The sequence below is a fragment of the Salmo salar genome, chromosome ssa11 (assembly GCF_905237065.1).
Source record: "Salmo salar chromosome ssa11, Ssal_v3.1, whole genome shotgun sequence".
Classification (NCBI taxonomy): domain Eukaryota; kingdom Metazoa; phylum Chordata; class Actinopteri; order Salmoniformes; family Salmonidae; genus Salmo; species Salmo salar.
Window position 1 is genome coordinate 25,499,140 of NC_059452.1, and position 23,361 is coordinate 25,522,500.

The 23,361-nt window shown below is 44.4% G+C and overlaps 1 protein-coding gene across 24 annotated transcripts in view; it reads left to right on the forward strand.

The window, feature by feature from the left end:
- Positions 1–23,361, forward strand: part of LOC106587529 (SRY-box transcription factor 6) — a 197,063-nt gene that overhangs the window by 90,346 nt on the left and 83,356 nt on the right. For all 24 annotated transcript variants that reach the window (XM_045689257.1, XM_045689266.1, XM_045689258.1 and 21 more), the window contains one exon: positions 14,624–14,713. In XM_045689257.1, the coding sequence (XP_045545213.1) occupies positions 14,624–14,713 (90 nt within the window). The remainder of the gene's footprint in view (positions 1–14,623; positions 14,714–23,361) is intronic.

Below are 23,361 nucleotides of genomic sequence, written 5' to 3' on the forward strand. Positions count from 1 at the left end.
TTTGGAACAATAGTGCTTTGAGACGTTTAGCTGTGGGCCAGCGAAGGGGACTTCCTAGAAATTGGAATTCTTAACCTTTGAAGTACTATGGCTACTTCATCATCCTAATTCTCCCTGGTCTGGCTGGCCTAGCATCATAAATGTCTATTGTGTTCAGTCTCAGAGATAGAGATATTCAATACAAAAACTGGTTGAGCCCTTGCATATGAGAACATTTGCACATGCAGTGCTGCTTAGCCTTAACCAATTTAATATTCTGGCACCGTACCAGTTGTTCAGATCATGGCTCAATTACTTTGTAAACTAAAACATATCAGACAGTTTGAGGCGGTGTGTGTGTGTGTGTGTGTGTGTGTGTGTGTGTGTGTGTGTGTGTGTGTGTGTGTGTGTGTGTGTGTGTGTGTGTGTGTGTGTGTGTGTGTGTGTGTGTGTGGAGGTCGTCATCTAAAAATAGTGACCTTTGGACTCTCCGTCCACAGAGCAATGTGTGCACATCCTGAACTCTGACATCCCAGTAAACAAAGCTGGTTCATAAACATCTTTAATTGCTGCTTGGTAGAAACTGAGAATGTCACAGACTGCAATAGCAAATAGGCGCCCCTTAATTAGACAAAGTAAAGTTTTATTTGAATATTTACAGTGCCTTCGGAAAGTATTCAGACCCCTTGACTTTTTCCACATTTGTTACATTACAGCCTTATTCTAATATGGATGAAATAAATACAAATCCTCAGCAATCTACACACAATACCCCATATGACGAAGTTAAACAGTTTTTTAGAAATGTTTGCTAATTTATAAAACTTTAAAAAAGATACCTTATAAGGTCCCACAGTTGACAGTGTATGTCAGAGCAAAAACCAAGCCATGAGGTCGACGGAATTGTCCGTAGAGCACCGAGACAGGATTCTGTCGAGGCACAGAATGGAGGATACCAAATAATGTCTGTAGCATTGAAGGTCCCCAAGAACACAGTGGCCTCCATCATTTTTAAATGGAAGAAGTTTGGAACCACCAATACTCTTCCTAGAGCTGGCCGCCCGGCCAAACTGAGCAATCGGGGGAGAAGGGCCTTGGTCACGGAGGTGACCAAGAACCCGATGGTCACTCTGCCAGAGCTCTAGAGTTCCTCTGTGGAGATGGGAGAACCTTCCAGAAGGACAACCATCTCTGCAGCACTCCACCAAGCAGGCCTTCATGGTAGAGTGGTCAGATGGAAGCCACTCTTCAGAAACAGGCACATGACAGCCCGCTTGGAGTTTGTCAAAAGGCACCTAAAGACTCTCAGACAATGAGAAACAAGATTCTCTGGTCTGATGAAACCAAGATTGAACTCTTTGGCCTGAATGCCAAGCATCACGTCTGGAGGAAACCTGGCACCATCCCTATGGTGAGGCATGGTGGTGGCTGCATCATGCTGTGGGGGTGCTTTTCAGCGGCAGGGACTGGGAGACTAGTCAGGATCGAGGCAAAAATGAAAAGAGCAAAGTACAGAGAAATCCTTGATGAAAACCTCCTCCAGAGCACTCAGGACCTCAGACTGGGACAAAGGTTTACCTTCCGACAGGACAACGACCCTAAGCACACAGCCAAGACAACGCAGGAGTGGCTTTGGGACAAGTTTCTGAATGTTCTTGAGTGGCCCAGCCAGAGCCCGGACTTGAACCCAATCGAAGATCTCTGGAGAGACCTGAAAATAGCTGTGCAGCGACGCTCCCCATCCAACCTGACAGAGCTTGAGAGGATCTGCAGAGAAAATGGGAGAATCTCCCCAAATACAGGTATGCCAAGCTTGTAGCGTCATACCCAAGAAGACTTGAGTAATCACTGCCAAAGGTGCTTCAACAAAATACTGAGTAAAGGTTCTGAATACTTATGTAAATGATATATTTCTGTTTAATTGTTTTTATAAATTAGCAAAAATGTGTCATTATGGGGTATTGTGTGTAGATTAATGAGGAAAAAAATACAATTAAATACATTTTTTGAATAAGGCTGTAATCTAACAAAATGTGGAAAAAGGGGTCTGAATACTTTCCGAATGATGTCATGTGCCTTTCACTGAGGAGTGGCTTCCGTCTGGCCACTCTACCATGAAGGCCTGCTTGGTGGAGTGCTGCAGAGATGGTTGTCCTTCTGGAAGGTTCTCCCATCTCCACAGAAGAACTCTAGAGCTCTGGCAGAGTGACTAAATCATTATATGTAAAGTAATCTTGTTGAATTTATATGTACGGTACCAGGTACTGTATATGCTTTTGCCATGTTCTCAACATATCTGCACACACACACACACACACACACACACACACACACACACACACACACACACACACACACACACACACACACACACACACACACACACACACACACACACATACGCATGTACACTCACACCAACACACACTGAAAATAAAGTGAAGTAATATAAAGCCTAAAAGCATAGTATGCACCTGTTATTATCATGGATGAAATATCCTGGATGGACCTGGAGAGCACATTATAACATTATATCAGTGTTACCATGCTTATAAAGTCTTTCTTTTTTCACTTTAGTATCACTTCTTTTTTTTATTAAGGCAGCATTTACATTCTGTGTATAATGCAGAGGAATCTGTGAAGCACATCGGCGTTGCCTCTAAACGTTTAAGATAAAATAAAGTTTGGGGGGCTATGCCAGACACTTGGCTTCACTGCACATTTAATCATTCATGTGGATCCGATTAGTATTTTTTTGTCCTTGTACAGTCTCAGACACACATTAATTTAGTAAATCCCATAGATCAGCCATGATCACAGTAAGCAGCGTTATCCACACACTTCTATTCATTTAACACAGATGAATAAATGGGAATGTTTTGGAGCATTGATTAGCAGCAGAGTTTCTATCTGACAGTTAGATTGCAGGGTAGCCAACAAAAATCGTCTCCTCTGCAAGGTACCCAGTAATTTAATTCTTGTGTGAAATTATTATAATTTATTACAGTGTGTGGACCCTAATGATTACCGACATCAAATGGAAATTATAAATTCAAATGAAGTCTACATCTCTCTCGTAATGCTCATCTTCACAGTGTTGAGACCCTCATCAGCACTGGCTCCTTTCTCCGTATCATTTTACTTTTCATTTATTTACCTCCTAAGACGGACTTGCTTATTTTTATGTTTATCATTATGTGTGATTTAAGCTGTCTCTACTTCATTTCAGCAAGGTGTTCATTACATGTGCTTATCTTTTAGTTTCCTGTCTGAATAAGCCTTCATTATCACTTGATAAACTTTCCGTTGTAGGTATAGGCTGTGTAACTTTAGAAGGTATTCAACGTGGCTTAAGGCTTAAGGCAGTCTCTTTGAAGGAGGTAAACATTTGATTATTTCTTTGCTTTTCAGTTTTTTCTTTGCTTTCAGTTATTTCTATATAGAAATACCAGAAAACAATGTCTTAAACTTTCCAATTACTGTACCTCGAGTGTCCTGGAATAAGCTCTGAACACTACTGATGTCTTTCTGTTACACATTAATACACATTTTAATTCAATTATTAGTATTAGAAATGTAGTATAGCAACAGCCTCAGCTGCCTTAATAGGGCGGAGAGTGGAGGAGAGGAGGAGAGGAGGCGAGAAAAAGTACATTTTGCTATCCAAGCATTTAATGGTGGTAGTTCTTAAAAGTGACCTTGTGGGGTAGAGAGAGAGAGAGAGAGAGAGAGAGAGAGAGAGAGAGGAGCTGGAGTCTGGAGCACAGTGGAGCAGCACGGCACAGCAGAGCACAGCGGCTGGCTCCTTCCAGCTGCACACATGGCATCCATCGGGGGCACAATCACGCACAGTCCCAACACCTCAGGCTCGGACATATGTTGAGTTTTATTTCATTCTTCTGACATTAATCCTATTCACCAGCTGTTCTGCCAGCTGCCACTCTCCGGCTTAAGAGGAGATTGCAGTTTTGGGGGCTCTGAGTCCTGGTTTATCTTGGCTCCTCATCTCCCCTCACTAAGTTTTGATTGGATTTTTCCCCCTCTTCCTTCTCCAGGTTCCTTGAGTTACATACTTCCTAGCTTCTTGCTATCTTTCTTTTTTCTTATTTCAACTTCGTATTTTCTCTCTCTCCTTCATGTAGATAAGAGAGCTTTAGGGTTGTGTTTTAAGCTGCATCCAAGCCCTTCTCTGGCCAGGGGCCCTTTCAGATTGCCGGCTGGCAGTACTGCGGTGTTCACTGCCTGCCTCTCCTCTCTTCTCCTTTGGACCGGCTCACATTTATAATTCACACACAGTTCTTTCATATGGTCACCGCTATCTCATAACAGGCTGCACAGAGACCCACTCCTAGGGGGCAAGGTAGCTGGCACTCCTCTCCATGTACGCAGGCTGGCCAGATGCTGCTCCCCAGCCAGTCCCTCTGGTCTAGACAGGATGGAGAGAGTGCAGAAATCTCACGCTTTTACACACTTAATGAAGGAGGGAATCTAACCAGGCTGGAGCCTCTTCACCCACGTCCTCTAGTAGCATTTCCTTTGGATTAGCTTCACCTCAGCCTTAACAGTTATCATTATTGACATATCAGGCCTGACATATTTCACATTTATGTGCATTGTCTGGAAGCAATTCCCAGTGTTCTCTGTGTAGTTTCTGCTGAAGTACTGCTTCGTGGACGACGGGCCGGGGCTGCATGAATTGATCATTGCTCACTGCTCACTTTAATAATTCAAGGCTGATTGCCACAAAGTCCCGCAGTAAAATGGATTGGGAGAGGTCACGTGTTGCCCTGCTCAAGAGGTGAAGCCTCGTGGGGACGGTTAATTCATATACAGTATGCTTGATAGACACGTGTCCTATTTAGAGGTCAGCTGTGGAGCCGTGGGCGGTAGTGGATACCAGAGCCTGGAATGACAGGGTCACTGCTGTAGGCTTAGCACCTCGGCTCCTATGGATAAAGAGAAAACAGGACGAGTGGTTACCTCAGCACTAACAGCCCCCGGCCAACCAGGACATTTCTCCTACTAATTTACAACAGATTATTACAACTACACCTTTCGTTAAAGCAGCCTGGAGATTTAGGTTTAGGTCTATGTTTAGGTCTATGTTACACACACACATACCACTGTACATGAGGATTGCAGCTTTTGCCCTCTGATTTAGTTGAATGTCTTCTGGTTTAGAACATCCAGATGGACCTTTAGGCTCCCAAGGTCCGTTTAAGTGTGTGTGTGCACAGGTCAGTGATTGTTTAACGTTATCCTCATGTCATTAGCAAAATCTTCCAATGACCCCTGACCTGTAACAGAGAGCCCAGACCACATCCGTTAGGCTTAAGGATGTGAGTGTGTAAGGACATAAGGCTGTGTGAGGGGTTCCTCCTTGAGCCTGAGTTGCAGAATATCCCAGGTTGGTTGTGTTCTATTTATAGTGGCTGTTGGCAAGCTGGGATGGTGTCTATAGGGGAGCCAACAGGTGACTAACAGGGATGCTCACCAAGTGGAATAATGAATAGTATTAGGTGTCAATTAAATCAAGCTTTTGCCAAGGTGCAGGTGCGCCACAATGTACTGGCACATCTTAAGGAGCCAGGCCTCTTCACCCATGCATGCCAACGGCTGCATTTGCATATTAAAGAGCTGAAATTATTTAACTGAAGCAAAAAGTCTTGTGGAAATGATAAGAGGTTATTAAAACTGTTGACAAGGAGGCAAGGTAATTGCCTGAAAATGAGCAACGATGCCACTGTTGTACACAGAATAGTGTTGTTTTTTCTCTCTCTCCTCTCTTTAGCGTTTGCATTGTGCGATGCCGCCCGGGTGTGTAACCTATTACGTTTAGATTGCTCCCTTGCAATTAGTGCCCTTTTTGTCCTCCCTTCAATAAGGCCATGATTATGGAGACTTCAGGAGGATCTGCATTCCTCATCCAACAGCTGTTGTCTCTGGAACTACCGGTGGAATGACAAAACATGTTTTCTCACCGCGTTTCACTTTTCTGCCGGCTTCTTGTAATTATTGTGTTTTATTTGCTGCGATGATGGGGTCTTCTTTTTACTGCCTCTGTGATTAAGATATTCACAAGATTCCCTCAGAGTTAGTGAGAATCTTTTTGTAAATCTTGACTTTGTAAGTTTGTTTTCCATACAGAGTGGGGTAGATTGGGGAGAGAAGAGACTGGGGAAAGGGTCCATACAGAGTGAGGTAGATTGGGGAGAGAAGAGACTGGGGAAAGGGTCCATACAGAGTGAGGTAGATTGGGGAGAGAAGAGACTGGGGAAAGGGTCCATACAGAGTGAGGTAGATTGGGGAGAGAAGAGACTGGGGAAAGGGTCCATACAGAGTGAGGTAGATTGGGGAGAGAAGAGACTGGGGAAAGGGTCCATACAGAGTGAGGTAGATTGGGGAGAGAAGAGACTGGGGAAAGGGTCCATACAGAGTGAGGTAGATTGGGGAGAGAAGAGACTGGGGAAAGGGTCCATACAGAGTGAGGTAGATTGGGGAGAGAAGAGACTGGGGAAAGGGTCCATACAGAGTGAGGTAGATTGGGGAGAGAAGAGACTGGGGAAAGGGTCCATACAGAGTGAGGTAGATTGGGGAGAGAAGAGACTGGGGAAAGGGTCCATACAGAGTGAGGTAGATTGGGGAGAGAAGAGACTGGGGAAAGGGTCCATACAGAGTGAGGTAGATTGGGGAGAGAAGAGACTGGGGAAAGGGTCCATACAGAGTGAGGTAGATTGGGGAGAGAAGAGACTGGGGAAAGGGTCCATACAGAGTGAGGTAGATTGGGGAGAGAAGAGACTGGGGAAAGGGTCCATACAGAGTGGGGTAGATTGAGGAGAGAAGAGACTGGGGAAAGGGTCCATACAGAGTGAGGTAGATTGGGGAGAGAAGAGACTGGGGAAAGGGTCCATACAGAGTGGGGTAGATTGGGGAGAGAAGAGACTGGGGAAAGGGTCCATACAGAGTGAGGTAGATTGGGGAGAGAAGAGACTGGGGAAAGGGTCCATACAGAGTGAGGTAGACTGGGGAGAGAAGAGACTGGGGAAAGGGTCCATACAGAGTGAGGTAGATTGGGGAGAGAAGAGACTGGGGAACTGGTCCATATAGAGTGGGGTAGATTGGGGAGAGAAGAGACTGGGGAAAGGGTCCATACAGAGTGAGGTAGATTGGGGAGAGAAGAGACTGGGGAAAGGGTCCATACAGAGTGAGGTAGATTGGGGAGAGAAGAGACTGGGGAAAGGGTCCATACAGAGTGGGGTAGATTGGGGAGAGAAGAGACTGGGGAAAGGGTCCATACAGAGTGAGGTAGATTGGGGAGAGAAGAGACTGGGGAAAGGGTCCATACAGAGTGAGGTAGATTGGGGAGAGAAGAGACTGGGGAAAGGGTCCATACAGAGTGAGGTAGATTGGGGAGAGAAGAGACTGGGGAAAGGGTCCATACAGAGTGAGGTAGATTGGGGAGAGAAGAGACTGGGGAAAGGGTCCATACAGAGTGAGGTAGACTGGGGAAAGGGTCCATACAGAGTGAGGTAGATTGGGGAGAGAAGAGACTGGGGAAAGGGATTCATATTGTCTCTCTAGGACCAGATCTGACTGAGCGATTCTCAGGGTTACAAATTCAGCCCTGAGTTAAATAGATAATAGAATGAGGTATTTTCGTTTAGAGTGGAGAAGAATAGCTTCAAATTGACTTGTTGCCCTCACCAAATTGAACGCAACTTGCTTTATTCTCCTAACCTTGACATATTTGTACACCTACAGTATAACTCAGCCTAACGCTTTCAGTCTAGGAGCCTTTCTTTTTGCCAATATTATTAAAAGCACTCTAAAAGTTCTCTGAAAATAATTATGAACCTAACTACCACTATTTGTACAAGTGTGTGCTCCAACTCAGTGAGTCCTCTAGCTAGCTCACTGAGAGCACTCCTACTCTAAAACGCCGCCTCTCGCTGGGCTCTTGATGAAAGCTATCCTCCATCCAGCCCACAGCCTCTGTTTATAAGGCTCCGCCGTACTGAGGAGGAAATAATTGATATGGCCAATGTCAGTTGATCATTGATTTAGTAATGGCATGTTTCCCCCGGAGGCTCTAACCACTAATACTGTATACAGGGCTGATGCTGAGACTCCTGTGACTCTCACAGAAAGCTCTCTCTCCATCCTCCACCACAATGAGCCGTCACTTAGAGCAAAACAAACACTCCACTAGCAGCCACCAGTCACATACAGTATCTGTAGAGATAATATCATAGACTGAGAAATAAAGCCTACTGTCAGTGGCTGTTACAGTATGTATGTTGAAGCAGCAGCAGTGATAGCGGGACCTGGTGGACAGACAGAGAGTGGGATGCTGGATGGATGGATGGATTCCTGGCCGGGTGTTGTGTTGTCATCCTTCAGGATCTCTCCCCCGGTCCTGCGTGGGTCTCAGTGTTGAGGAGGATTGATGAGGGAAATTGCTTCTTCCTGTTGAGGGATTACAATAGGCGTGTGAGTGAGTGAGTGGGCCGCAGGCTGCAGGCAGGAAGGGTGGTGAGGGCACGGAGCGGAGGGAGGTAGGGACAGATGTGTTGGCATAGGGCCACCGGGCATGGCCCACTGAGAGACAGAGAGGGAGACAGAGAGGAGGACACCCAGAGACTACTTCCCCCGCAGGGAGGAAAGCACAGTCTCATGATGCCTGGGAAAAGACCTACGGGTACAACTCACTCTGTCTATCCTTCCGACTGTATGATAAAACACACAGAAGATATGAGACACGAGGTTGTCTATTTAATGTGCCTCACGTGGCTTTATTTAATGTATTCTTGGTTGATACCCCAATGCCAATCGTTAAAGTCATTTCCCAAGTAGATAACAACATGAATCATGAATCATTAAGATATTATTTTTACGGACCATTTCAAATCCAAATTGACAAGGTTTGATTTGCTTGTTAGTGTATTTATTTGTGCCGTCTGTATTTTCCTCTTGGTGATTTGAACTTAACCGTGCGGTGCATCCAATGATACTCTGATTGAACCACTCTGTTTAGGGCCGCAATAAAACAATACATTAGCTAACAACTCTCCCTCAGCTTGGCACATGCAGAAGTCTTTATGACCAGCTTGCGCTCACTTTATTAACAGTAACTTATTACAATATGCTCAATAAAACACTAATTCAGCTTTATAAACGGTTGCTTTAAAATGTTTGAGAGAGACAGAGAGATTAGCTTTTATTTATTTGATCTTCTAAAGAGGCTGGGGGTGAGATTGTGAGCAGTGCTTACCTGCCTCTTAGGGTTACACTGTTGTGGTTTCTGTTCAACATGGGATTCTGGCAGTGCTCAGTGCCAGCTGCTGAAAGCCCTGTTTATACCAAACACTAGCCCAGAAACATCCCTTTGTTCAGATTTATGAGCACCATTAGTTCTTGTTTGAATGTAGTGAAAGACTAAGTCTAATGTAGCCAGCTCATCTTTGCTCTAGGTGCCTCAATCCCTCTGACTTTTCACCCACATCAGACAGATTACAGGATAGCTGCATGAACAAGCTGTGTACCAGACCACAATGGAGATAGTAGATAGAAACATATTGTAGTTGGCAGTATCAGGTCATTGGCAGGCTTTACATTGCAACATGGGTGCCGCCAGGAAATGAGCAAGAAACTTGGAAGAAGTGGAGACGGGGTGGGGCCTGTATCCAGCTCCGTAAAGCCCTAGAGAACACACAATGAGGAAGAACAGACAGTCTTAGGGTGCTGGGCCCGCTCCCCACTTCCTCCTCCAGGGGAACATTCTGGAGTAGTTTTGTCTCGTATGTTGCTATCTGTGCTAGTGGCAGAGCAGCGGGGGTTGCTGCCAGGCGAGGGTCCCCAGGGGCCTGTGGTATCGACGGGGCCGGAGGACGGAGGAAGTTGGTACGGTTCCAGTGTGGCCGGCCGGGCTCAGTGACAAGCTGAGCTGTCTGCCGCGGGGACGCTGGGAAAATGTAAATAAGAGTCTGATAAGAGCTATTGTTTTCATTCCATTCTCATCCTGTCTCAATGGGCTGCTCCAGAGCTGCACAGCATTTTATCTCAGAGGAGAGAGGGAGAAAGAGAGGGAGGAAGAGAGGGAGAAAGAGACAGGGAGATATTTAAGAGTCCCTCTTAGGAAAATAGAAAATAAGCTCAAAGGGACTCTTCATTTATCTTGTTCAAGCGTTTTTCAATGACAAGCCAACTACATGATTCCACTTTCTGCAGACTTTGGTATCTCTATCCCCACAAAGATAGACAGAAATCCACAGATATTGACAGCCACAATGCAACATACAATATAAACATTGTGTTGGTTTTAAGATATTCAATATAAATCACCTGGATTTGAATATTCTACCTTTTCCTACAAAAAATATTTGGTTTTGATTACAAGACCAATGAGGTGTGATAGTTGTATGATTTGTTACAAGCTCTGTCTAAAAATGAACACTGTGCACCTACTGCTCACATCTTAATATGACAGTAACTATTATTCTGATATAACACAGTGTTTCCATTGGCATGTTTAATCTCTCCAGAGAAGACGGACAGGAATTTGAGAAATTAAAACAGCACACGCATACACACACTACTATTAATCTAAATTCCTCTAAAAATGGTTTAGCCTTTCTAAGACTGCTGTGAAATAAGCCAGACGACTGAGTCATTTTGTGTGTGTTTTCCTAAAGTATGCCTGCATGAAAATTATAGCAGCAATATTTTCATTTGGGTATGCCTATTTGGTTCTAAGCTGTTGGAGCATTGAAAGGTGTTTCTAAGTTATTTTATACACTAATCCAGGCCATTATTCACTCTCCCAGGTGGAAAAGAGAAAGCGCAGGCAAGCAGGCAGGCAGGCTCTCTTGCACATTCCAGCTGTAGGCTGTCTTGTGTGAGGGCTTGGCAGGCTGTGTCTGGCCCAGGGTTAGGGATGGAGGTGCAGTATGGAGGAGTCAGGGAGCGGCCACTCTCAGGGTAGGGGAGGAGGAGGAGGAGGAGGAGGGAAAGGTGGGAGGGGTGGAGTAGAATGGGAGCTGGCACCATATTATCTACAACAGTTGGTGCATTCCTTAATGATCAAGTGCGGGAGAAGCATCTGTGGTGATGTGTATGTATGTACATACATCTGTGTGTGGGTTTGTGTGAAAGTATGTGTGTATATATTATCATGAGTTTGTGAGTGAGTGTTTGTGTGAGTGTTTTTTGTGTTTACAACCCTTTCACAGTGCTGTAAAAGAAAGCATGTTCTTTCTGCCTGAGTCGGTAGAGGAGTGTGTTGTTGTTGTTGTTGTGTATCTGTACTGAGGGAGGGCTGTTATCTGTGGGAGTGTGTTGATGTTGTTGTGTATCTGTACTGAGGGAGGGCTGTTATCTGTGGGAGTGTGTTGATGTTGTTGTGTATCTGTACTGAGGGAGGGCTGTTATCTGGGGGAGTGTGTTAATGTTGTGTATCTGTACTGAGGGAGGGCTGTTATCTGGGGGAGTGTGTTGATGTTGTTGTGTATCTGTACTGAGGGAGGGCTGTTATCTGGGGGAGTGTGTTGTTGTTGTTGTGTATCTGTACTGAGGGAGGGCTGTTATCTGGGGGAGTGTGTTAATGTTGTGTATCTGTACTGAGGGAGGGCTGTTATCTGTGGGAGTGTGTTGATGTTGTTGTGTATCTGTACTGAGGGAGGGCTGTTATCTGGGGGAGTGTGTTGATGTTGTTGTGTATCTGTACTGAGGGAGGGCTGTTATCTGGGGGAGTGTGTTGATGTTGTGTATCTGTACTGAGGTAGGGCTGTTATCTGGGGGAGTGTGTTAATGTTGTTGTGTATCTGTACTGAGGGAGGGCTGTTATCTGTGGGAGTGTGTTGATGTTGTTGTGTATCTGTACTGAGGGAGGGCTGTTATCTGGGGGAGTGTGTTGATGTTGTTGTGTATCTGTACTGAGGGAGGGCTGTTATCTGGGGGAGTGTGTTGTTGTTGTTGTGTATCTGTACTGAGGGAGGGCTGTTATCTGGGGGAGTGTGTTGATGTTGTTGTGTATCTGTACTGAGGGAGGGCTGTTATCTGGGGGAGTGTGTTGATGTTGTTGTATATCTGTATTGAGGGAGGGCTGTTATCTGGGGGAGTGTGTTGATGGGGATAAGTCCGGGAGGGAGAGGAAGCTTGCTCACCCAGGGGTGAAGCCCATGGAAGAGGAGCGGAACTCAGTCACTCCCCCTGCCCTCAACCCCTGTGTTTCTGTGATCCCACTGCCAGGCGGGGAAGCAGGGAGTCAACACACACACACACACACACACACACACACACACACACACACACACACACACACACACACACACACACACACACACACACACACACACACACACACACAGCCACCTGCTCCTCTCTCATCCCGGGTCAGGGGGACAAACTGTGAGTTGGGGATTGGAAAGTCAATAAAGCAGAAGTAATGTTATAATGACCTGAGCCTGTGATGTCCTGTTGGCCTCTCTGCCACGGAGGAAGTGGACAATCAAACAAAATGGCCACTCCGCTTGATCTTTTTGAAAGCCAACGTTAAACAGAGGCAGGCTAACCATTGAGCCCCTATTACTCCCAGCCTCCCAGTCCCTCTGAACTCGATGTGTTTTCATAGTGAGGTATCATGTTTGGATTGTGGAAGTGAAGGGTGAGGACATTACACCCAGATAAAAGGAATCATCAGCTGTGTACTTTCTAAACTGTTTACATCTCCTCAGTCAGAGGAAGAGAGAGGATAATAATGGGAGAATGATCCAAACCATTTAGGATATCTCTCTCTCTCTCTCTCTCTCTCTCTCTCTGTCTCTCTCTGTCTCTCTTGCATGTCTCCTATTTTGTACAGTATAATGGAAATGAATATATCTGAAACATGAGCAATGAAATTAAATATCAAATGTATTGTATAATGCTACATCTTTACACAACAGATCTTGATCTAGATGATAATTGTAGTCTGTTCGTTCCACTGCCTCCAGAGCACGTGATGAGTACAATGACCTGAAAACACAAAGCACTCCTAAGACAGTCCCTGAAGGCATCCAGAAGTATGTTTTTATGAATTGTACCCTTTAGTTGGCAGAAGGAGACCACAAATGAGCCATTGTCAGGAGAGTGGTTAAACCATTCCTGATGGAGCCCCAAAGCTTTCTGTGAACTGCAACAATGTCTGCTTTTGCTGTTTGCCCTTTACTCCCTTTCAGAGTGAACAAACCCTGTCTTACACTCCATGATGTCATCTTCAGGCAACATGACACTCGAGGACAATCTGTTTAGGGCTCCTGTTTTCAGGAACAGTCATGTCAGTTAACACGGAGCCCGACTTAGAAACAGCAGCAGAATGGTTCTATATTTACTAGAGAGTACACATCATTCTGGAACAGCTGACTTGCACTCTTAACTATCTATCAAGCCTTAACCAGTGTATGAAGGTATGAGAGGAGATCTAGGACTGCTCTCATGGGTAAGTCAGGCATCAGCTGGTGGGTAAGTCCACGGTGGCAGCCCCACTTTGTGAGTAGGAGACAGACAGACAGATAGACAAACAGACAGACAGACAGCAGGGCCCTGCTCAGTACTAATCCTGGATCTTGGTATAGTGGCCTGGCTGTCTTAGTGCAGTTCAGACGGGGGGCAGCGTGCCTGGGAGCCTGCAGTTTGACTTGGGGAGGGTGGATGGGATGGGAGGAGAGATGGGGGTGGGTGGTGTTTGATGGGAACAGGCTGACCTCTGCGCAGCGCGGGGACCGGCGAGGCCCGGCGAGGCTGGGCCAGCAGTGTGTTCTTTATCAGCTACCCCAGCGACAGCATGGCAGATTCCAGCCATTCCTCCACTGATTCATTGTCAGCCGGACAAATGTTAATTGTTTTCATCACTGGCGGCTGTGAGAACACTCGGACACACCCTGTCTCACCCCTTACCTCCTTCTTAATGTCTCTGCACTGTCTCTGCCCTTACCATGGCTATATTGCCTGTCTCCCCCCTCTCTCACCCCATCTATCTGTCTCACCTTTCACCGTCTTCAATGGGTGCTCAAGAGTGAATGTGTTTTAATCTACCATCAGTAATTAGAGCTATTCAGTTGGGAAAGAAGTGAATGGTTTTTAGTTGTAATTAATAATATTAATTCTGAATGACAAGTGACATTGTCTTGTTTTGACCAAGAAGCTGTCAATATTTTGTTTTGACCGTTGGGGAGAAGACACCTTTAGTGTGTATGTGTGTATTAACATACACAGCTGGATTTGACAAGGAGTGTTGATGGGTGTGTTAGTTGTGTTAGTATTACTGGAGTGCTGAGGCATGCGGAGAAACTGACACTTGTGGCATGTGAATGACATCAGAGAAAGCACCTCTCTTTAGAAAGATATTTCCTCTACCTCCATTTTGTTATAAGAAGAAAAGGTTCAGGTTCCTTTTCATTGTTACACAAATACCAGTAATTCAATTCAAACTGAAATTACATGAATGAATTTGGAACCTTCAAAATATTACCGTAAAAATCTAAATACATTAAAAAAAAAGAAATGAATTTGGATTTGACGTACCCTTTCCTGAAAGAAATCCGTTGGAGAAGTGAATTTTAAAATGAAAGCATTTTAAAAGGTCTCTTTTCTTTCCCATGTCTTTCAGAATCCAGTTGCATGGAAACACTTCTGTCAAAAGACTGGAAAGAGAAGATGGAAAGGCTCGACACCAGTGATCTTCTGGGAGAAGTAAAAGGTAAGCTTGATGCTGTGGTCACTCACAACCGCAGCGCTCTCTTGTAAAGAGTGTCTTAAAGTGAGATTAACAAATCCTTCTATTCCTATCAGACATACATAATCTATACATAATCTAAGAAACAGGCTTGCACTCTGAAATTACACAAAAGCTCTTGGCTGCCTTCCCTAGTTCTTTTCTGCACTTTCCTTATCTGTTATGTCAAAATGCCTCTGTCCAGAGCCCTCTTTAAATTCCAACCCCATTCCCCAGTCTGTCATTTTGTTTGTGTCTGTGGTTTACTGTTAGAGACGAGGCTGTTGTCCGTGTGTCTGCTATATAAAACAATAAGACTAGAAACACTGCTTCCTACTCATACAGTGTGTTCATGCCGAGAGAGGAGAGACGAGGGGAGATAGAGAAGAGAGGGGAAAGAAGAGAGAGGAAGGAAAGTGCAGAGACGGGGAGAGCCCTCTCTCTTCTAGGTCTCTCACATCTGAAAGGAATTCTGCTTTGATTCTGGTAGTGAACACCCTGCACAGCCCAGCTCTCCCTCCAAATCTGTATTTATGTGCAGGGAAGGTGGGCCTGGCCTGGGCTGGGCTGGGCAGGCAGCTGTTTTTTTTGCAGGTCCAGTTCTTAGCAGTGACTGTTACTAAAAAGGTGTTTATGTAGCTAGCGGAGAGGAAGGAACAATACCAGCTGTCTGATAACACCAGGCTCTACGTCTCTCTCTCGCTGTCTCTCTCTACCTCTCCTTCATTTCTCTATCACTCGCTTCCCTGCCAACCCCCATACTCTCAAGCCTGTACCTCGCAACACAAAATGGTGTATATTAATAATTGTATTATTAATATTTACAAGAATATACTCATATCTATATATCCATGTAATTTTAGCTAAACACAGACGATGCTGCTCTGCTCATCATGCACAATTGTAATCATCAGAACTATTCAAAGACAGCAGAAAGTAGCATTCTGCTAGCGCGTGCACTGGAAATGTTTTGCTTTTTTATGATGTACTCCCACTTTAATAGCTCTTTTTATCATATGGTTGGCAGTCATAAATAATATTTGTCCTTGGTTTTAATTATGGGATGACATTTTCTCTGTGTGCCGGGGAAGACAATAACTATTGCATGTAGTAATAAATATATTCATGGTCAATAACCTTAATGAGCTGAAATATAAATCATGTCTTGGTAAACCAGATTCATTGTAGCTGACCCTGTAGATCAAAGTGCAGTGGAACAAATGTTTAAAATGATTTAGCCTTTTGAAAGCAGATCTATTTAAATTACAGGGCATTATTCTGTTTGATAAATGGTAAGGGTGAGGTTATTCCACAGCGGTGTAAACAGGTAGAGAGGGAGCCTGATAATGCCCACTGTGGCCTTTGTTGACTCACATGCAGGGAGACACAGTGAACACTAGACTTAGAAATATAACTACTTTTCATATCACACCGGTAGGCTGTCTAAGGTTTTTAATTAGTCTGCCATTTCATATGACTGTAGACATTTCAAAGGACTGCTTTGTGCTCCCCCTTACAAATGTATCTTTCTGCATTTGAAGTCTGCCTGATGTAAATACTGCCAATTAAAAAGATGCCCAGGGTTGGAGACACACAAGGTCTTCCTAATTAAAACACAAACAAAGGCACCAAGCAGAAAACACCTTCTGATTACGATCTAAAGTGTTATGATGAATCAGAGGCTGTATTAATTGTTAGGTTAAAATCAATACAAAGGGTAAGCATGCCTGTAGGTTTAAATTAACGGAGGACAGCGCTGGATAAAGGCTAACATCCGTAAAAGCTACATACTGCCACAGTGGCCTTGATACTCGTTCTCTACTCAGCGGACATTGAATCCGGAACCAATGGCATTGTACATTCTACCTAGACTACATCCTTTGTGGCATTGTTCCGTTGTTACAAAAGATTGCTTTTGATGTTCAAAGATAAATAAGTGAAATATAAAATTCTGTCCCTTTTGAACTGAAAGACTGGTAATTTGTACGTTTTTTTCCTCACAAGGCTGCCTTCCTTTGAATTAACGGTAGAGAATCTAAAAGTCTCTGTAGTTTTTGCTCAACTGCTTTCCATATTTTCCACCTTATGAACCTGTCATGGATGGCACCTTGTCGTACTGTTGTAGTCACAAGAGGAGAAATCTGCTGGGTTAAGACTCACAGTGGAATTATCACACAGGAAAAGACAATAGGTGGAACAGAATTTGACCGAAGGCTTCACTTCACCAATGAAAAGAACTGCATTCTTTTACACTATGCACTTGTGTTCAAACATGCCCAGACTACATTATGCTCTTGGGGTAAAACACAAAGTACAGTAAACAAAACAATGGTATCAAAACATCTGAGGTTGGCTTTCCTTTATCTTACACCCAGTTCAACGCGACCAAGCATTTAGTGCCTCACGTACATAGTTATAGTGTATTGTCATGTGGTTTCCTGCGCTGGAATGGGTCTGTGGTTAAACTGATACTGGTACTTCCAGTAAAATGGAGTCAATCTGAACTGTTTCCATCGATACAGGATAGGAAGTATGCTTAACAGAGACATAGAGAATAGAATGATTTGGGTGTAATGATTTCAGATGTCCTTTAAGCTGTGAGAGATTAACAGCTGCAGGAAGAGAGAGGGAGGGAACGGTTTGTGAAGGAGTATTAGTGGTGGATTACTTTTCACCAGCCGATTCCAGATGTAACTGATTGTTTTCATACCTGAGCTAAGCTGTCAATCATGAGGAACGGTGAGAAGGGAGATGAGATCTCCTGAACAAAACCACAGAGCAAGAGAGGGAGGTGGCCTGGAGGACGTCCAAACCACAGAAAGGAGCAGAGAGGGTGGGGGGGGAGAAAGCAAGATGGAGCAGAGAGGGAGAGGAGAGAGAGAGCACAGAGAAAGATAGAGAGAGAGAGACCTGGGACATGGCTGCTCAGACATGAGGCTGTTTTAATTATGGTCCTTCAAAGAGAATCTCTTTCTGTGAAAGCTGTGCCACAACGGCAGAGAGATCTCATACACTATAGTATGTTTCCAGTACTCCTGTACTTTATTCTGGCTTTACTGTTTATGTTTGTAAATCGTTTTAAATTGTCAATGATGGGGAGGTGACTATTGTGGTTGTTTAATTGAATTGGATCATTACAAACCCTACCCTCCTTTATGCAATAAAACACACTTTGGAGGAAAAGCAGAGTGATTTTAGCTAGCCTCACTCCGTGCCTCACATATGTCAGTAGAAGAATTCAGGTGATATACATGTTTTTAATGTAAATTCCATTGGAATGTGAATGCAGGTTTATGGGGGAAAGGCTTGGTCAAATAAGCTCTCTCTGTGCAGTGTGGCTTTCATTTATACTCAATCAGGGCCTTTGAGACCCACACACTGCAGGACTGTTTAACTTTCCCTGTAGACATCCAGTGTCCCCAGCCCCCCCCCCCCCAAAAAAACGGCAAAGCATTTATTCAACTGAATAAAAAAATGTGGTAGTTAAATTGGAACACAAACTGCATTCATTATCTCGGAAGGTTTGATAAAAAAATGAAGCTCAGCATTGTACATTTGCGTTAAAATGGCAGCTTGAATTCTATATAAACGAAAATCAAGCCTCTTGCACTTTCATAATCAATTTGTGAATGCTGTGTACATGACAGTGGCGGCTGTGCACATTGACAGTCCTGTGGAAGGCAGATAAGTAGAAGCTCTTTAAGGGGAGAGCGAGGAGCGGGGCAGGGCCACAGCTGAGACTGATTTGATGCTGCTCCTACCTGGCCTTGCTTCTCCCATCCCGACAGAGGACTACTGTGTGGACACAGAGCTGGGGTTGTTCAACCAGCTGGGTTTACTTCAAAACATGATTATTCAATTTAACATTCAGCTTTATTCTTAATGGCTCCAATAAAGTCTAGAGCAAATGCCAATGGAGATTCCACACTATATCTGTAAATACACGCAGAACCACAAGCATATTTTGTAGTGGGAGCAGGTTTTTATCGGCACAGGATAACATTGTCGTTTCATGTTTCTTTCACCTAGTTTCTCTGTTTCAAAATATTCACACATGGCCATTTTAGTAAAAACTAAAACTGTCACTAATAAACAGTGCATAAACATTCAGAAATCTCTCTCAGAGAAATATTATAAATAGCTGCGTATTGGAATTGAATGTAAGGTGGTAAATGTGACTGTCATGAGGACTAAATGACCTAGTGAATCTGTGTTATACAGCTATGTGTATTTTGAGGAGAGAGCTGTGTATGTTTGATAGTGAAACCTCTATTTAGAGCGGAGGGCGTAGAGAGGGACCATCTCAACCCATCACACACTGAAATATCCCTTCAATTCCCCCAATTCAAAAGTGCCACAGTTTGCATTTTTCTCCCAACACTTCAATAGTCTTCTGTTTGCCCTGTGTACCCAGGTGAAATATGAGACACCGTAAATCATTATTCTTCAGACTGCATTTGCGAAATGAATCTGTTTTTCTCCCTTAATGAATTGAGGAATTTAGCTTGTGGTGTCGGCTGCAGAAAGGGTGTCTGTCTGTCTGTCTGTCTGTCTGTCTGTCTGTCTGTCTGTCTGTCTGTCTGTCTGTCTGTCTGTCTGTCTGTCTGTCTGTCTGTCTGTCTGTCTGTCTGTCTGTCTGTCTGTCTGTCTGTCTGTCTGTCTGTCTGTCTGTCTGTCTGTCTGTCTGTCTGTGTGTGTGTGTGTGTCTGTCTGTGTGTGTGTGTGTGTGTGTATGTGTGTGTGTGTGTGCCTGTATGTGTGTGTGTGTGTCCGCTCTCACTTTCTCCTCCTGGCTCTGTGTTTTCAGAGGAGACAGGCAGACAGGAGTGGGTTTGGTGGTGTCTGGGTCAGCCGCTGCTGGTGTTGGTGTGGGCAGAAGCCCTGTGCCATGGAACCAGGCATGGTGGTTCCCTGACCAGACAGGGCCTCTGGATGACTGGCTGCACATTTAATACTTTTATACATTTGACACTTAAAATAATTTTTCATTTAATTCCCGAATTTCAGTGTTTTTGCATTTAATTTACCAAATTATATTTACTATTACTACAAATAATTAGCTTCATTCTTGGTTGGCAGACACACAGGTATCCCGTTTATTAAGAATGCAATAATCAATTTATATCTTAAGTTACTACCAGGAATCACTAGCAATCCTTATTTTAACGATTGACAAATATACACCTCTCTCACTTATAGAAGTGTAGTAAATGGAATATTTATCAGTCTCCCGGCCGCAAAGCAAATTGCATCCTCACAGCCGTGTAATGCTGCTTAAGCACTGGCTGCTATGGCTGGGCTGGGTTAGTACATGTCACGCTGGATTTCCCCCTACAGCTGCTCTAGTGCTGCAGCTCCGGAGCCAGGCACTCTGCTGATCTACCACCAGCCATTGAGACACAACACACACATACGTACGCACACACACACACGCACGCACATACATACACACACACACACAGTCAACATCTTTAGAAATCAAGGACAACATTCGTGAAAGAAAAGAACATGAGATGCAATCCCTCATATTATGGTTCTAAATAAACCAGTGTAGGTGCATGAAGTTATAGCCAAGACCAGTGAATTGGTTCAATGCAAGAAAACACACATTCACTTCCGTTTCAAGGTTTTCCTGACCATTGTTCAGACAGAGAGCTCCTTTTGTCGTTCTCTAGACAACTCTGATGTGAGGGAGGGAGGCCCTGAAAGTTGATCAGTGTTTGTAGCATTTTATAATAAACCTGGACTAGAAGTGCTTCTCCTTACATGAAAGCAGGAAGAGGTCATTACCATACACATCATGAGGGATGACTGGATGATGGAGAAAATCTAGTGTACCGCGTTATGTGCTTCAAGCTTTGTCACATGACTTCCCAGTGTGGTCAGCGCTCTACAGATCAGTTTTATTACAGTTCATCCTCTGCTTTGATAATGGTTCCTATTGAAAACACAGACTGAACTGTCTCTTCTCTGGGTGGGATAATAGTTCCCTCTGTGAAGATAGCAGTCTGTTATCAGTGTTCAGTCTTATCTGTTCAGGTCTGTAAGGCTGCTATCGTCGAGCTCTGATGAAGTACCTCGTCCGATGCCACTGATACACTGTGGAGTGCTGAGGCTTTCACATTAGCATAATTACGCTGAAGAGGCATGCCTCTTCCGTCGTTATATTATTAGCCCGCATTAATGTTCAGTGTGAACGTCAGGCCGATGAAGTACGCTTTTATTATTAACCACTTGGCGTGTCAATCAAAACATTCTTTTTGAAATATTTAGAAAATATATGTTAAACACTTGGGGAGACATTGATATAGATGCAGAAATTATGTCTATGACACACACACACACACACACACACACACACACACACACACACACACACACACACACACACACACACACACACACACACACACACACACCAAATGAGTTTAGTACAGTATACTAACATCAGCATAAGCAAACCCCAGGGTTTTTAGAAGGTGTCTGTTTCTAACAGTTCCCTGCTGATGGATAACCACTCCATGTGATATTCATGGCCATGTAGTCCAGTATCTAAGGCTGTGAGGATGGATGGTCCGGGCTGCCATAGCCTGACATGTTGGTGAGTCCTTACTCATGCTTGTTAATGATGGTTTATTGGCAGGATGAACAGTTTTATGTCATCACAGAGGCAGCAGGCCAGGTAAAACAGCTGCTACTCATATTGTCTCTGTTCGTTCTGACTAGGGCACCCAGATACTTTAATACCGTTTTTACTTGAAACACATATGGCCTTGGAGCATTTCTGAACAAGCGTATATACAAGCCTAAAACATAGTTAAGCTTAAGTCAAATCTCTGTAGCCCATCAAATACCCTTTTGCTGTCTCTGGTTGTGCTTGCTTAGCAGGCTCATAGGCAGCTGTTTTATCCTATGGATTATTTAGGCTACACAAGACAAAGATTTTGTTTTAGCAGTCACAATGTATAATATTAATGTGGATTTACTGACAACATTAATATATGAATGGTATTTGAAAGGCATAGTCATCCGCACCATGGTTTTTACTGGTAAACATTCTGTTGTGTGTGTGTGTGTGTGTATTTGTTTGTATGTGCAAACATGTGTTTGTGTTGATTCAAAATTATGATTGAATTGCTTTTGGAGCAAGGTCTCTGCCCCGAAAAATTCATTAATTGCAAGGCTACAGGAAGCAGTACTAGATTCCATTAGCAGTAATTCATTTGTATTTGTTTCTTCTTTAGAAGACATGAACATGGGGTCAGAGGACTACTGAGTTCATATTAGTGTTACAAATTGTATTGTGCTGAACACACCAGCATAATCATCACCCTGTATGTGTGTGTGTGTGTGTGTGTGTGTGTGTGTGTGTGTGTGTGTGTGTGTGTGTGTGTGTGTGTGTGTGTGTGTGTGTGTGTGTGTGTGTGTGTGTGTGTGTGTGTGTGTGTGTGTGTGTGTGTGTGTGTGTGTGTGTGTGTGTCTGTGCAGTGCGTACATTCAGCCAGCAGTGTTACCTTTTCTCATGTGGATGAGCAGCACAGAACAGCTCCTGCCTTCAGCACGCCAGGCATGCTAGCTATGTGCAGTGTGTGTCCGGACACAGCCCGGAACAATTGCAGCATTTAGACAAGTCTTAATTTACTTAGGATGGGCTGGCAGCATATGGTAGGATCCACAATAGCTGACTGATGGAGGGACAAAGAAATTGCAGTGTTCTGGTGTTTAAAAAAAAGGCATTCAGATTGGGTCATAATAGCTCAGCTGTCCTAACCAAAGGGACAGAATAGGCTGCCTTGTGATTTTTTTCTCTTTTTCACCCCCGTTCCTTTTCTCCTTTTTTGTGCCTGAATCTTTTATCTGCGTTACTCACTCACCCGGGACTCTTCAAAGTAACAAGCCTCCTTCTTTTCCCTGGTGCTGGACTTGGAACCCAAATTAGAGACTGCTTGATTAGAAGAAAGCGAAGGGGGCCAAGAGAGGGAGATGTGGGTATTGGACAGAACAAATCGCACCCCTACAAAGTGCCTTTTATCCACAGACCCCAAGGCCCGACTCCCCTCCCAGCAACCATGGCCCGCTTGTTTTTCTCGTATCATTTATTTAGTCACTCGTTTGGTTGATGTTTTCTGCCCTACTTTGTGACGTTTAAAAGAGGCAGGCGTCTGAAAAGGTGAATGCTGAATGAGGTGGTGAACAACAAGACTTTGCTGTCTGTCTCCTCCAGAGTGTCAGTCTGGCATGTTCTCCATGAGCATGAGGACTGAGGGGAGAGGGGAGAGCACGGGATCACCTGCCCACCCTCCAACCTGCCTGCTCATGGGACATCCTGGGCCAGACTGGCTCCTGATCCGGCCCCAGCCCCAGCAGCCTGAGGCAGGGTGGGAGAAAGAGGAAGCGCTCCCAGAATGTCACAACACATTAGAAGTGGGGAACCAGGCTGCTTCATGTAGTGAGGAGGCAACCCTCGGCTGTCCATCTCCCGTTGTAAAGGGGATGTGAGGAGACACCTTAACGGGCTGGCTTGGCCCCACTGCTGTTAAGAGCCATGCAATATGCAGGAAACTGCCTCTTTGTCAGCAGGCCGGTCAGACAAACACCGCCGCTGTCCTATACTGCACCGCCCAATAAAAGTT